Source organism: Chelmon rostratus, chromosome 17 (genome assembly GCF_017976325.1).
Source record: "Chelmon rostratus isolate fCheRos1 chromosome 17, fCheRos1.pri, whole genome shotgun sequence".
Taxonomy (NCBI): domain Eukaryota; kingdom Metazoa; phylum Chordata; class Actinopteri; order Chaetodontiformes; family Chaetodontidae; genus Chelmon; species Chelmon rostratus.
This window is the reverse complement of record NC_055674.1, coordinates 21,217,112-21,233,456: the sequence shown is the minus strand read 5'-3', so window position 1 is coordinate 21,233,456 and position 16,345 is coordinate 21,217,112. Positions and strand designations below refer to the sequence as shown.

The window sequence follows — 16,345 nt, the reverse complement described above, 5'->3', positions numbered from 1 at the left end:
CTCGCCTTATAGCTCGGTACTGGGCCTAATTTATTCAGTGCTCATAACAACTTAAACACACAATTAAATGTTTAATAAACATAATTACAGGAATATAAAAGTTCTTTTCTATAAAACAATTTTTTTAATTTAGCAAAGACAACCCCATTCCAACACGTGAAAACCTGTCTGCTCTCCTTTTTTTTTGTTCCATGTCCTATTTGCTGTGGTTGGTGAACTGGTTGCGCCTGCCAAGGTACAGGAAAGGCCAAAGAAAGTAGCTGCAACAGCAGTGATGAAAATCAGTGAGGAAGTACCAAACAGACGGAGAAACGACATTCTCTCTTTAATGAATCTGCCCTGCCCTACTCCAGCAGCTTTCAAGTGTTCAGTATCTGCATTAACACACAGATAAAACACTTCCAAAAACTCATTCCACACATGACTGCAGTTGTTAACGTGTTCTGCTCATAACTCACGCTTTGATTGCATACTGCTTTAAATCACTCAAGCAACACAACATTAAAACAACCAGCGCTGTGTCGTGGTCCTAAAATGACACGTCAAGAGACTTCTGGTGATTCTGGGGCTGGATTTAAGACCTCTTCACAAGACATTTCCTGTCAGACGGAGGGAGGATCGTCCTCGGCTGACTGATAGACATTTAATTTTCTGTGTGGGAGATGCATTGTGTCTCACACTAATTGAATTGGGGCTGCCTTACATAAAGATGTTTCTGCCCTGACAGAAAAGAACAGAACATTCCAAAGAAACTAGTATGAAGGAAGTGCCCCGAGGCTCCATAATACCTTGTGTCTGTGTGTGTGAGCAAGAGCTGCACAGCCTGTTTCATATTGTTCTCAGTCAGGCAGCACGTACAGTACAGCACGCCAGGTGGTAACTTCAATCAGTCGTCCCTAAGTTTAGGCTCTGCACTGTTTATCTCTTTCCCATTCTTGTTCTGCCTCTCCTTCCTTCTCAGTCACCAGGTCGCATATAGGCGTGGGACTAATACAGAGCTCTCTGAAATCTGTCATAGTAGTATCCAGATTCCATTTTTTTCCTAAATCCTGTGTTTTCTCTGTCAGCATTTCTGAATTCAGTGTTTTACAACATGAGCACATTTTGTCATCAGAGAGAATGTCTAATTATCTGACTGGGTCTGACACAGGCTGCTGTCAACGCTGCTGCATTAAATGTGTTAAATGTGCTATCAGACGGAGCATTTTCAGTCTTACACAATGTCTGATTCCTCGCATACAGCCACCACGTCTTCAGGAAACTCTTGCATCTGTCGATGTGGTTGCACTTTTGAGAGTTCAAGGGATGACCTCTTGCTAGCGTGCTGCCTTTCTCTCTCTCGCTCTCTCAGTTGTGTGTGTGTGTGTGTTTGCATCCACATTTTGGCATTTCTTGCACTATTCTGCGTTTTACACTTACTGGTTCACCTGTCAGTTATTTTTCAAATACATCTATTGGTTATTCTAATTAAATGTCCCAGAGCAGGGTATTAAAATCTATATAATATTTTCCCAAAGGCAAGAGAAACATCCTCAAATGCTTTTTTTAACCAAAACTCAGATACCAACAGTCCAAAGCCACACATATTTCTGTTTAAATTGCTATGAAACAGTGAAAAGAAGCAAATCCAATTTGACAAGCTAACATCATGAAACATTCATCAACTTTCTGTTCGAGGAAGATAAAAAACAGTGTTAATTAATATTCTTTGATGCGTTCATCAATTAATCAACTCACGGTTGCAGACACCACATTATTATTCCAAATAGCTTTGCAGGCAAAGTAAGACAAGGCAAAGAAGAGTAGCTACCCAACAGCAAAGCGCTGACCATTAAAACAGACTGCAGACAAACTTACTGAGGATGGATTTGTAGCCATTTAAAAACTGTATTATGTTTTGATCAATTCAAAAAGTTTCAGTTTGCGCTACAACTAATCAATTAGACAGGCCAATATAACAGCTGATATTAAGTTATTGCATCTATCAATAATTGTTATATTACTGTAGACGTATCTATATGCACATATATCTATAACAAGAAACTATAGTGGCGATTGACAAACTAGGATGACGTTTGTTTGTCTAATAAATGCTGTTGACCACAGAGCACAGATAAGTTCATTTTTACACTGTAAAATGTCCCACTTGACATGTACAGTGTTTAACACCATAAAGTTATGTTCTACCCCAGCGTCACTCCATTTCAGCTAATTAGTGTCAGCTAAATCCGCCGTCTCCAGCAGATTTGTGTCCGTTTTAACAGACAAACACACGTTTCCAGGTTAATATAAAAGCAAACGTAGCGGACAGAAACACCCTCCATCTGTTTCATCTCCATTTTGAGACGGATCAAGCTGTATCTCTAAGTGTCAGTTTGTCTGGAATAACTCATAGAGAATGAAGGAAAACCTTATTTGGACACTCAGTGATAGCAAGCCTTCATGGTGGACTTTACCAAGAACCTTTTAGAGCTGAACCTCAAGCTCCAGCAGCGCTCAGCTCTCTGCTTTCAAATGTGAAATCATTTGAAGTGAACTTAAAGCTGCAGCAAGTTCAACTGGAAAGAGGAAACACTGTAAGTTCCTACTCTTCTGCTATTACATCTGAATATGCTACTGAGTCTGAAACTCCTGCAGGCGTTTGCTGAGAGGTTTTACAACATGAAAAGTAAAGAAAAGGAACTGAACATGTTTGCTGTTTAAGGTGGAATCAGCTGATGTTCCCGACAACCAGCAGCATGAAATCATTGAGCTGCAAAGCAGCGACCTGCTACTGAGAGCCGCTCCTTTCAGAACTGACTCTTGTAAAGACTCAGTTCAGCTCAAGACTGACTGACCCAAACCTGGAAAACTGCTGCAAGACAGCTGTAAGATTCATCATCAACATCATCATCATCTGACATCAGACGCCTCACCAAAGAGAGGCAGTTCAAGTCAATGCAGAGGTTAGTGTGATTATATGTGTTCAATAATTCAGTATGGCCAGGGGCACTCTTTAATCTGAGAGCAGTGTCAAATTATATATCGTGATAAATATTGATATTGATCAATATGGATAAGAAGTTAAAGCCTATGCGACTTTAGCTGAACAGCGGCCACTGTGGCCACAAGTGGTAATTACAGAATACTGGTCCAATGAATCTTCCCACATTCTCTTATGCAGTTTGCATAACGGCCCTGCACGCCATCACAGGTGTTTTTAGGACTTCTGGTGAATCGGAGCTCAGCTCAGGCTGAAGATGGATGAAAATTACTGTACACTGGGAATGACGTGCAAAGTCAATAATAAAGGTATAATGTGTCACACATTGAGGGATCAGGCACAGTAGGTCCACACCCGTCGAATACGTCTAATTACTGTGCAGGTGTGCTGTGGAGTCAGTGGAATGGGACAAAAAGTGGAAGCGACAAATACGTCTTCTAGCAAATCTTTCTTCTTTTGAAATGAAACAGCCAGAATATTAGTGGATTTTTGAGGCTATATAGATGTTTGAATAACAAAACAAACATTTCTGATGTGGATTCATCAAACAGGCAAGTTAAGACGCACACCATGAGACCGAAGCCCCTGGTTCCGTTTTGCCCTGGGACCTTTGTTGCACATCATGACCTCTCTACCCAAGCCGCCTTTCTCTGTCTTCAGTGTTAGAATTTTAAAGGCTATTTCTAATGTCTCAACCTAAAGACCCATTTTCATGTCTGGGGGTGTTTTTCCTGTTTGGCTGGCAGTGAGCAGGAATATCCTATTAAGTGGCTTACTGTCAACAACATTGCTACACCAAAGAAGATTTACTGAGGAAATTACCATCAGGGCAGCATAACTTTATCATCACCACATGTTTTCAATTTCGCAGGGTATTTACCAACACTGATGATCCAGATTGGCACAGAGCTCTTATTGTTTCAGAAGCAGCTTGGATATGTCAGGAAAACAGCAGCGTGTAGAGGAACGTTCTTTGCTACTGAGCTTGGTTAAAGATATTAATAATCATATTTCAGTGCACACAAAGGAAGGTTATATTGGAGGAGATGGTATTAAATAGTGCGGTCAGTTCAGAGACTGAATTCAAAGGTTTTCTCAGCTGCAGTATGACAAGAGTTTCTGCGAAGTGAAATGTAATTTAGAAACAGCTTCGAAAACATCCTCCACCACGCTGATGTTGTCTCTAATAGAGCCAGCACTGCAAAAATCAGTGTGACAACCAATCTGTATGGCTTTTCATCCCCGTTTCTCAGATTTTGCACTCATAAACACAGTAGAAATGCCCTGTAATACAAACTGCAAACACGCTTTTGTGGAGGTGCCTTCATTTTGGCGTTGTTTTAAAACATCTAGTCGATCAAATTCAAGCTTGCTGTAACAACACACCATGCTATCGCATCATGACGAGAAAGGTTTGTCATAATGAGATGTCTCAATTTCATGAAATAGCAAGGAACTAGCATGATTTAACAAGGTAAAGTGACATGCTGATATAACAAGAAAAGCTTCCTGTAAAAACAAAATCATTTGTTTTCGGGTGATAGCAATAAAATTAAAAAGGTTTCGTCCAATCAGATCACAGCTCACTTGCACCCTCAAAGCCACTGAAGGGCTCTGCTATTTCAGCTAGTGTGATATCTATTTCAGAGTAATATCTAACCCTTTACTGGTATCTGGTATCTTTTTGATTCATTATCATTATTGAGTGAAAATAATAAGATGTGTCTCTCGCTTAGTCGACAACTTTTTGGGAGTAGCTGACGACTGCTAAAATGTAGCAGTCGTGGATGCTCTAACATGCCAAAACAACATGAAAAATATCTTGTGATAGCACACAATAGTTGGTCATGAAAGTAATAGTAGCAGTCCTACATTGGTGCAGCCAAATATATATATATACAACACAGAGGACAAACAGTAAAAATCTTAAACTGGAGTATGTTGGTTGTGTGTGTAGACAGTCATATCAAATTAAATTAGGGTACAAAGCTAAATGAATAGCTGAGTGAAAGCCCCTCCTCCCCTCAGTCTATACCTCTGTGATGTAAGCAGGCTGTGGGACCTCAGAGACTAGGGCAGCGGCTGCCTCCACAGTGCCTGTTATGTAACTGATTTTCATGGGGAGAGAGACTGGTTTTCTTTCCTGTCGCTCCCCCTCCCCCTCCCTCAACCCCCGTGCTCGCTATACATTAAGCCTCAACCTCAGAAAACCAGGACACCGCCTTGCAGCTACGAGCTATGGGAACTGAGGGGAGGGGGAGGAGGGCGTTAGCAACGGACGTCAAAAGAGGTCACGTCTGGCTGCAGGCAGAGATTATGGCTGTGTATGTATGTACACATACATACATGAGTATTTTCTGCATGGACTTTGGTTTGTGACTCATTCCAGTAGCACCGTGATATCTTTAAGACGAGCAATACTCTTAATAGTGATATATATTTGATCAATTTTCTATAATGTTAGTGAAATCCTGACAGGTTGCGCACACCTGCCAAACAGATATCAGCTGCAGTTTTAGCTTTACTTAGCTTAGCATTGGGTCATTGCTTGTAAAGCTGCTTTAAGAAAATAATGCCCACTCAGACAAATGTCCTTTCTTCCAAGAAAACAAGTCTGAGGGAAGGACTCACAGAGAATAATAAATCTTTGAAGGGTTGGTGAAAACTAATAAAAAGCACCGGCTATCTAAATCCTAACTGGGTTAGTGGGGGAAGCTCTTGTAAACAACCTGAGTGAGAGCGCTTCCCGTGTAATTTTATGTAGGCCACTCTGCCGCACGACTGGGAAATATCAGTTCTGGTTCCACATTCATTGTTGTTTTACACTCAGTTATGGTTACATGAGAGTTTTCCGTCTTGTCCACCTCTCCGGAGAAGTTCTATTTGACACATTAGACATCTTGAATGGGCTTGAAGGTTTTCGGCAAAGAGGCGAATGACAAATGGGTCACGCCACGTCAAAAGTTCCGTGTCACCTTCAGCTGGGGAATATTCCTCGCTCACAAGTGAAATGTGGAGTGACAGCGGCTCATGTGAAACATGAAGCCAGGCATGATGCGCGGTGCCAGGCGGGGCAGCCTTCACCATTAGCGTGTTGCGTGGACATTCTATATGAAATCACCATGCACTTCTCACACATTAGCCTGACCCCCGCGCGCCGCTCTGATGATGGTGCTGGTCACCTACCCTAACCGAGGACGTCTTCAGCTGCCGCTCCGGCCCAAACGACTCATGCAATCACGTCTGATTGGTCCACAAATGAAGCAGATGCTGCTGCCCTCATCCTGCAGTCAAAATACAAAAAAATTAATTAAGCATAGCTTTCACCTGACCACACACTCACACACACACAATGCAAAGACTACTGGTATTATGTGTAACTCAGTGCATAATATCACACAAATCACCACGCCTCAGCCTGCAGGAGCACCTACAGGCTGGGAACCACATTTTATATTTCCTGCTGTCCTATGCATGATTCATATCAACTCTCACACTTTGGTACACACAGACCTACTTCCATAGGTCAAAGACAAGGAATGCGAAGTGTGGCCGCGCACTGACTCACGCGTACATATCTACATACATGTCCATAAACTGCAAACATCTTGGCACAAAGCCCTATCTCTGTACCTTGCCGGGTGTCATCTCTCACACGTCCAGACCGTACAGCCATGTAGGGCTGAGTGGAGGTGAACAGGTTTCTGATTGCAAGGATCGTATAGTTCCGACCTTAACCGTGAACTCAGCCCTACCTGACCCAGGTCCCTCAGCACAACGCCAGCGAGGCGAGCACATGGCTGTCACGCAGGTTACTGTCTCGAGTGGCACACGGAGGTACACTCAGCACACTGGCCAAGCTTCTTTGCATGAACCCTTTGGTACAGTACAGTACGCAGGCCGGCGCAGCGCCCGGGTTGACGTGAGGACAACACTCACGGTATAGCTACCGCCGCCCCATTAAGACGCCTTCACTGCCTGTCGTTATAGTGTGAATGTAATAAACTGACACACTCACCAATGTTCGACTTATGGTACAAAACCGCCTCCTGTACCGCCAACATAAAGCCAGTGAGCAAGGAACAGCCGGATTAACACGTGAAGAAAAAAAAAAAAAGAACAAATACGTAGAAATACAAGCTGAGAAGCGCCTCAAACGGCGTCGCTAACGGCTCTCCCGGTGGTGGCCCCCTTTCAGTCCGCTATCAGGTGCGAGGAGACGGGAGCGCCGCGTCTGCCAGGGACTGCCAATGCCATGGCCACGGTCTGCAGGAGAACTCCACAGCGTTTATTTGCTTTCTGTGCTCGGTCCTCCCCCCCCTCCCTGCCTGTACAGTACGGGTGAATGCGGGTCAGGAGAAGCGGAGCTGCCGCCGGGGATGATTCATCAGCGTCACCAGGCTGCGCACCGCCCTCTACCGGCCGGAGACGAGTACTGCCGCGCGGTTGCGTAATCCCGGGAGGCCGGAGAATTAAAGAGGAACCTCACCCGTCCCTCCACCACAAACAGTCCGCAGCAACAGAGGCTGTCAGAGGTGGAGAAAGCATTCACACTGTTTAGCTACTCAAGATGTGGTGGATAACAACTAAATACTGTTTGAATAACACTTAACTTGATTATCCTCTGGTTTGCATTACACTTTACTTGATTATTTCCTGTTTGAATTACACTTTACTTGATTATTTCCTGTTTGTATTACACTTTACTTGATTATTTTCATTTTATGCTACTTTCACTATATTTCAGAGAGTATAACTTCCATTATATCATATTATGATTATTTCATTGTGCTACATTTGCCTTACAGCTGTATATATTAGTTGTTTTTAGATATAAAACATATAGCCTGATTCTCTTATAAAATGTGATGTACTGTGAATCTATGAGATAAATGTACCAAACCTTTATGAAGTATTAAAGCTAGCTCCACATGTGCTACAGTATCAAAATGCCGCTTACGCGCTGACAATGATCCAGTAATACTTTGAAAGAGTACTGTTTACATTTGAAAGCAGTTGTAATCAATATTTTATCACTTGACAAAGTGAAAACAGTGTGAGAGTGCGCTGGTAGTGATGGACCTCACCTGACAGAGAGTTAGCACCTGAATCTGCTGCTCCGCTCAGCTTTATATTGGCTTTTAGCTCATTGTTTAGCTAGCTGTCTGACTCACAGCGAGCTAACTTCACTGTTTGGGTTGACAGAACAGAAGCAGAGCTCAAGGAAGAGTCATTATGGATTTATATTCACCTGAAAGAAGTCTTCACGTGAATGCTAACATCGCTCCTTAACTGCTGTATTTGTAAAAAAAAAAAAAAAAAAAAAGCTAACAACTAGCAACTGTTAGCTAACAAGGTGTCATGTCTATTTAAAAGGTGGCATGTCAATGTTGTGTTCAAGTGGCCAAACAAAATCAGTGATTGCAAAATTAAGAACATTTTGTTCTTAATACATTTACTTAAGTAAAACCTTTAATTAATGGAGTGTTTTTACATCAAGGCATTGCTACTTTTACTTGAATAAAGGATTTCAGTACTTATTTCTCCACTGTACTAAATGAAAAAATTGCAAAATTTAAAGGATACTTTAAGTGGAAGTCTAAGAAAGTAGAAATTAATAATTTACCATTAAAAGTAAAAGCCATGCATTCAAAATCTTACTTGAGTATCTCAAACGTTTGTACAAATCTGCATCATTACTGTTGCATCAAAGCAGGATATACGCAGCATTTTACTGTTACAGTTGGTTAAAGAGGAGCTCATTTGAATTACTGGTGTTACTGTTGATAGTTTAATCTTTAAGAAAACATCACGTATATTCTAAGATGATCCCTTGTTTTGTGTGTAAAATCTTTAATATGTAATTATAGCTGTGAATTGAATGTACAAGTAAAACAACCATGTCCCTCTGACATGTAGTGCAGAAAAGGTATAACATGGGAATAATTGACTAAAGTAGAAGAGCCTGAGTAAATGTACTTCTGCAAACTCTTGAGGAACTGGTTTAAGTATGAGGTTAAACATTTACTTTGACTGTTGTCCAGATTTTCAATGAGAAAAAGGATGTAAAGGTACAGGAAGTTGACAGAGACAGAGATGAAGCAAGCAGAGGTGGAAGTGGAGGCCATACACTGTGAGTGTTGTGCAGACAACAGCCCCGCACAGGCACCGTCTTCTTTTCGTGTTGCTGGAGGTGAAGTTCATTTTTGCTGCTATAAACTGTTTGGCAGTTTAATCCACACCAATGCACTATTATTTTGATCATGTTTTATAGTGGAGTTAAACTACAATATTCCCCTCTTAAATGTAGTGGAACACATGTGTAAAGTAGAAGAAAATGGAGTACCTCAAAACTGTACTTGATTACAGTACTTGAGTAAATGTGCTTATTTACTTTTCACCGCTGAAAATCAGTGATATTTCAATCATCTTTCTGCTCTACGTGTTTATCCATATATCCATCAATAAATAATAAAAGAGACCAGACAAGCAGCTGGAAGTTTCTTTTTCCTGTGCATCTGCGCTTTTTATTGCAATAATACATCTTCATGTTGATAGATATTTACACACACACGCATACGCACGTCCTCAATGGTCAGAACAAAACAAGAACTTTGGACAATAAGCACTGAACACGTGACATGAGAAAAAACCCACAGACGAGCCACCAACTGTCTAAACCCGGATTCAGCTGCACACACACTGAAACACACGCATGCTCGAGTTCAAAAGCACGTTCTGCCAGCACACACTCACCCACGCTCTTACACGCTGGACACATGCAGCATTTAGCTCTCCCACACATGCACAAGAGCGAACGCGGGCTCGAGTGGAGATTAGAACTAAAGGTCTTTTGAGTCGATGTTAAAAAGTGCAGAATATTTGAACACTGACGATGCCAGAGCTACACTAGCTAGACTGAACTGTACTGCACGCAACACAGACAGACAGGCCAACAATCCTACATTTACGTTCACTATTAACCTTGTGAAGTCAACATCTCCGGAGCAAATGGGAGGAAGAATCATACTGATATAATACGAAATAGACTTGAGACTGATCATTTCAATGATTCTCATGATATACTGCATTTTGTCTATATATACTATTTACAGAACATGAACAAGTTACAGACTGTATATTTAAAGGGCTTACATTTACACATGGAACAGCTTCTTTTTTTTACAGCCACTACAGATTCACTAAAAGCCTCTCACAGAGTCACATCTGGAATATTCAAAGGGCTTCGGGGCTTGCGTCAGTTTTGGATGTACTCTGTTTCTACGGCTTGTGTTCGTGAGGATACATATCACACTAACAACTATCTTTACCAGGACAAGAGATATGCAACAAATACAACAAATACTATAGCCAAAAACATACGTGGCTTTTTTTTTTCGGTTATTTTTACGCACGATGCACAAAACACCACTTTTTTTTTACAATCATCTATTGCAGTTTCTTTACAGATAACAGATTTGTTACAGTGCGACTGCCAGTAGTTTGCTGTGATTTGTCAGTAAGTGAAGTTGATGATGATGATGAGTAGGACGTTGAGACATGCTGAGATAAAGAGGACTCGTGTGTTCCTCTTTTTGACCAGGTGTGTATTTAGATAAACAGATGGACGGACGGATCGCTGGGTGGATGGACAAGAGGCAGATCTCTTCTTCTTCTCCTTCTCTTCTTCCTCGTTTTGTCCCACGGGCGGCTTGTTGATTGCAAGATGGCTGCTTCGCTCCTCCAGCTCCTCTACTCATAGAAGCTGCGATCTCCACTAGAGAAAACAAACAGCAGAACAGGACAGACAAGGGCTGTGTCAGTATCTTGCGGGTGGTGTTGCATTACACCCCCCAAGTAGAATTCATGTTTAAGAGGGGTCCCTAACAACCCTCAACAAACCCCAGTGTACTCACACAGCACCAGCACATTGCTGGGCATTGTCTCGAGTAAAATAAAAAATGATGAGCAGGATTTAACAGGCTATAAAACAAGAAGAGCCACAACATAAAACCATCACTCACCAACCTTTTGACACTACTGCTCTATTGATTGTGTGTCTGAGTGAATGCATTTGTTTTATTGACATTTTAATATCATGGCGAGCCTCGACCCTCCACCACACTGTTCACAAATAGCATTAGAAGACTTCATTATAGCCCTGCATGTTTTCACTGCAGCCATCTACTCTAGCTCAGGGTTGCACCAGCTGTTTGTCGGTTCAGTACGAAGCTTGTCTGTAAAGTCTGTCAAGTGTCTGTAAAGAAACTACGAGATAGTTTCAAACCATTAGTTTATGAAATCGGATTGCACCCATCAAACTCCAGAGATTTTCTGCATGTCATCTCGACTGTAGGCATGTCAATGACTTGCATGTGTTCATGTTCAGCACTATTTACAAGTTGGAAATTCACATGCTTACGATAACCTAGACGTCATCTGTTTCTAGGAAACATTTGCAATTGAAAGCAATCAGCTATGTTAGCAGGAGGTCACTGCAACTGTAGTTTTTCTTCATATGCATACTTTACACGGAAAAATATGTGTCAGCATTTATGCAGTTTACAATGAGCAGGACATGTCCAAATATGCTAAGCTAATTCATGCTAATTGTTCATGTAGTCTGAAACTTTTAGCATGTTTTATTACTTGATGTATACTGTAGAGCTATTTTTGTGAAAATTAGTTCAAAGCTACACAGTGTCAGGTCAGATGTGTCAACCGTAGTTCATATCTCTTTTACTTTACTTTAAATCTAAATGGTCATATACTAGCAAGCTACTGTTAGTGTCAGTGAATTACATTAGCTATGAAACAACTGGCCCTCACTGGATGTGAATATATTTAGTAACTGATCTCTGCGTGTGCGGTTCGTGAGGTGCAGCCCATTTTAATTTGGTAATGCATTAATCTCCATTTAGTAAACACTTCATTAGCTCACTGCGCTAAGTGGGAACTTACAAAGAGCTGTTGCAAGCAACTCCTGAAACCTTCACCTAAAGGCCTGTTCTGCTCACTGATCAAGACTGAAAATTGTAATTGAAAATATAACAAAAGCTAAAAATATGCTTTAAAAAATCACTGCATTGAACCACTCCTGTTCAGAAATGAAATATAGCCATAGCAGAAATATGACCATGCTTTGATGAGTCAAAAAACTGCTTGCAACAATAACATAAAGATGAAGAGGAAGTAAAAATTCAAAGCTTGCATGACATTTTGAATGCCATGCTATATAAATTACATGCATTTCTGGTAGGAAACATATTATGAATGACAGTTTTAACGTTAGGGGCCGGCCCATACTATGTAACATATGCTGGGTGGTCCATTTTCCAGTGCCATGTAAAAATCGACCTCATTAATTAACGTCAGGTGAAGATGCTGTGTAACTTAATATCTATCATTGTCATATAAATGCCACTTGTGAGCGAGCTAGTTATGTAGTCTCACTTTAACCTTTGAAATGAGTGAGACATGAATTGAACTGAATCAGTTGTATTTGTACCCTCAGTGTAGATGCTTTCCATGTAAAATGTACTGTACACACTGACACGCCATTCAGACAGCTCTTCTAGCTGAAATCTATGCTAATGCTAGTCTAGAAGCTAAAAGGCAAGCTGCAGGGTTTGTACTCCTAACCGTCAGGCACACGTCTCATTGCTTTGCTGTTGATCTTACCAGTGCACAGAGAGAGTGACCGACAGCTTAAATTCGGATTTGATCGCCTTCATGCAACCTGGTGATTGCAAAATAGAGCCGTTAAGGTTAATATTGGTGAGAGAAGGTCACTGATTGTTAGCATTTTTCTGCACTGTTAGGACAATGGGCATCTAGTCTGTGTGTGCAGTATGGAAACATAACAGTCTTTAAAATCAATATGTATTCTAGTGTGACAATACCGAGCCGTGTATACTGTGTTAATGATGGTTGTGGAAATAACAACATATCGACACGTAATGACTAAAGAAAAATAAGAGGGAAGAAGGGAGAAACAAAAACAGCTGAAGGTGAGGATAACATGAGAGGCTGATGGAGGCTGATGGAGGCTGTGTGATTGGTGCAGGACGGTTGTACTCACGCCCCCTCGTCTCTGAGCAGAGACAGGAACTTGGTCACTCTGTATTCCTGGTCCATCTAGGGACAGTAAAGAAAGCAGAGCGAGAGAGAGGTGCTTCTTGTTGGTGTTGTGGGAACATTCAGTATTGCAGGATACAATAATTGAAAAATATTTTTTTTTCTGAGTGTCAAAACCCTCTGATACAGCTCTTTATTGATATTTCTATGAGCAGAAGCTGATCCATGCGGTCCACTAAAATGCATTCAAATAGAAAAGCTGCATCATTAAATTATTATTATGTGTGTGTGGAGTCAACAGGAAGTCATGTGGCCCTGCGGAGGAAGTTTCAAACACACATGCTCCAGGCTGGACAAAGACTCTGATGCATGTGCTCCGCGGGCTCGAAAACGCAGACGCCATCACGGCTGTACCTGCAGCGACATCTCAATGAGCACGAGGAGTTTCTTGATGCCGATCCAGACTCGCTTCCCCTTGAGCTGCTGCGCGATGCTGGCCCGCTCTTTATCTGTGAAGCTCCCCAGCAGCTACGAAGACAGCAAACAAAGGTGGAGATTTTCAAAACCACCTTAAAAAAAAACCTCCAACCAAAAAGAAAGAACGAGCGCCTTTTAATTATGTTGAAGCCTCTTGCATTCACATTTTAAATGAAGCAGTTTTCCCCGACATACAAAAAGGTTCCAGAGTCGGATCTTTCAAGGCTGTGTGCGTGAATGAATGTGATCATCCCCCACTGCTCTCGTCAGATGGGGGATGGTTATGTGCACTGCGCCACATTCATCTGCGTGTCCTTGTCTGAAAGCGCAGCTGTGAGCATCTTCACCATCAAGCAGCTGAATTTCTCGACTCCGTTTAGAGGAAACCTGTGATGGCGTGCATGTGCGTGTATGTACGTGTGCGTGTTGATACCTCTAAAGCATCGACTAGCTGCTCCCTGGTAGAGATGTTGGGGATGTGGATGGTGGTGCTGAAGGCGTCCAACATCTCCATCTCCTGCAGCACGTCCTTCCTGCTGGTGGTGCCAATGATGAGCAGCTTCCGGCCCTGAGGGAGGAATGAATAAGTTGTTTAGTCCTTAATGAATTACACTACATGGGAGATTCAAGAGTCATAATCACACTATACTTATTTGTAGCATACATTTACACTTACATGCTGAGGCTGAGGTCTTTTCGGGGGATTTTTCAACAATAATACTGTAAAAGTATGTGTACAGGGTACAGATGCACTCTGACCTTTGGCGGAGCTTTCTTCAGCAGCACCAGCAGAGCCTGAAGTACCAGGTTGGAGAAACGAGGCCCGATGGGGACGTAGTCCAGCAGACGCTCAATGTCATCCACCACCACACAGCTGAGCTGCGACTTATAAGCATCATCAAAGACCTGAAAGGGAGGGAGAAAGGGAGGGAGGATCCATATTAATGGATGGAAAAAGCAAAGAGAGGAGTCAGTGGTGAAAGGGAAGAGGCAATTATACAGAGTAAACAGTCATACAAACCATTGTTTAAATGCATATGTTTCATTGTTTGCTGACATACAATAAGGGTTAAACACACTGCAGCACTTACCTTTTTGATTGCCTGGCACTTGGAGATCTCTGAGTGTCCAATCATCTTGTCTGGAGAGCAGATCTTAATGAAGGGGAACTGCGAGTCCTCTGCAATCTTAGCTGCCAAGGCTGTCTTTCCACTGTGGGGTGGTCCTGGGGGTGTGTGTACAATTTGCTGTCTGCACGGGTTTGTATTTGTGCGTCTGAAGCTTTTCAAATAAACATGCTTTTTACGGGAGGCATTTCAAATGTTCGAGAGCAAACACAGAGAGTGGCCGCCGGGAGCAACCATTATGGTTAACTGCACAGGGATGTGGATCAGGGTCAGCCTGCATGTGTGTTCACGTGTGAGGCCGTGTACAGCTTTCATTTTGCATTTGTCCATATTCTTACCTTCCAATAGCACAGCCACCAGTGGCGTGCGATCGCTGTTCTTCGTCTGCTGTACCAGCAGCTCTCCGTCGTCCAAGACGTGAGTGACCGGGTCACCCCATTTGATGATGCCGTTCATGATGTAGCTGGCGTAGTCCTCCTGGTTTGTCCCAAACGCCTGGATAAAAACATGAGGAAGTGTTAGGAGCTGTGTTTTGCCTTCTCATACTACAGGGTTGCACTGTGTTCTGCAGTCAGACACATGGTACATACAGGTTTTATGTCATTGTTGAGGGATCCCATGAAGTCATCTCTGGTGACCTGCAGCTTCTCCGCCCTCTCCATGTCCACTTCCACTGTCGATGTAGCCTGGAAAAGAATGGACACATACACAGGTTATACAAATGAAACTGCAAACATTTCAGTGGGAATTGATTCTTCTTATAAACAGCATCCCAACCCAACCCGAATTAGCGAGCTTGTACAGAAAGTGCCAAGTGACCTTGATGTGCCGGTTCATGGCGGTGGACTGAGCGGCCCTGACCAACCCCTCCAGCTCTGCACCGCTGTAGTTCTTCGTCTCCACCGCCAGTTCCGGGATGTTGACATCGGGAGCGAGCAGGTTGAAGCTCCGCATCTTGTTGGTGTGGATGGTCAGGATCTGGACGCGCCCCTTCTCATCAGGCAGACCTGTGGTTGGACGATGAGGCAGCGAGTACCAGGGGAAGAGGGGTGGAGGGAAACGATGGACATGGGTAGGGACAGGCAGGAAATGAGTGTTGGAAATGGTGATTGAAGAAGAGAGGAAGGATGTGAAAGAGCAGAGGAGGTAACAAACACGCAAAAAAGAAAATGAGTCATATCATATTATTATTATTTACACTAGTAATAAAAATGTAAGCAAAACACACACACATGCATTAAAAGTAGAAATTTACAGTACAGGAAATGAAGTAAACTTTAATAAACAGAGATCTGTGTATTTCAGTATACAAAGATTTTTAAAAAAGAAGGAAAATGTGATAAAAAGCTTGTCTTGCTTTAGGAGGAGCAGTTAGCAGTTTAGATAATTATGAAGCAACGAACGGACAAAGTGCAGCAAAAAGCTACCAGACAAGTCAAAAATACAACTGAATACATGAATAAACTATACTGTCAGCTGTTGCCCTTGATGAAAACACAGACGTGCACTTGAAGATAACGTTCAAAAGATAGAAGCATGGTGGCTGTGAACTAGCTTCTAAGTAGCATTAGCTAATTAACATTGTTAGCATTAGCCAAATGGTTTAGCTATTGCTACAAGAGTTTATACACTGATGCTACAGCAGAGCGCAGTCCAGCATATACTGTAGAGGATTGGCATT

The 16,345-nt window shown here is 42.3% G+C and overlaps 2 protein-coding genes across 4 annotated transcripts in view; both read right to left on the bottom strand.

The window, feature by feature from the left end:
- LOC121620920 (thyroid hormone receptor alpha) overlaps window positions 1–7,072 on the bottom strand; it is a 109,890-nt gene extending 102,818 nt beyond the window's left edge. For both annotated transcript variants that reach the window (XM_041957166.1, XM_041957167.1), the window contains exons 1-2: window positions 7,002–7,072; window positions 6,170–6,267 (exon numbers count right to left, since the gene is read on the bottom strand). The gene's annotated coding sequence lies outside the window, so the exon portion shown is untranslated. The remainder of the gene's footprint in view (window positions 1–6,169; window positions 6,268–7,001) is intronic.
- Window positions 7,073–9,553: 2,481 nt separating this feature from the next.
- The window catches only part of LOC121620830 (vesicle-fusing ATPase), a 33,615-nt gene continuing 26,823 nt past the window's right edge, over window positions 9,554–16,345 (bottom strand). Inside the window, exons 12-21 of one of the 2 annotated variants that reach the window (XM_041957056.1) lie at window positions 15,484–15,671; window positions 15,255–15,350; window positions 15,003–15,159; window positions 14,629–14,762; window positions 14,297–14,443; window positions 13,971–14,105; window positions 13,475–13,588; window positions 13,065–13,120; window positions 12,665–12,722; window positions 9,554–10,760 (exon numbers count right to left, since the gene is read on the bottom strand). In XM_041957056.1, coding sequence (XP_041812990.1) covers window positions 12,692–12,722; window positions 13,065–13,120; window positions 13,475–13,588; window positions 13,971–14,105; window positions 14,297–14,443; window positions 14,629–14,762; window positions 15,003–15,159; window positions 15,255–15,350; window positions 15,484–15,671 — 1,058 coding nt within the window. In that variant the 3' untranslated portion in view covers window positions 9,554–10,760; window positions 12,665–12,691. The remainder of the gene's footprint in view (window positions 10,761–12,664; window positions 12,723–13,064; window positions 13,121–13,474; window positions 13,589–13,970; window positions 14,106–14,296; window positions 14,444–14,628; window positions 14,763–15,002; window positions 15,160–15,254; window positions 15,351–15,483; window positions 15,672–16,345) is intronic. The other variant, XM_041957057.1, reaches the window with a different exon arrangement.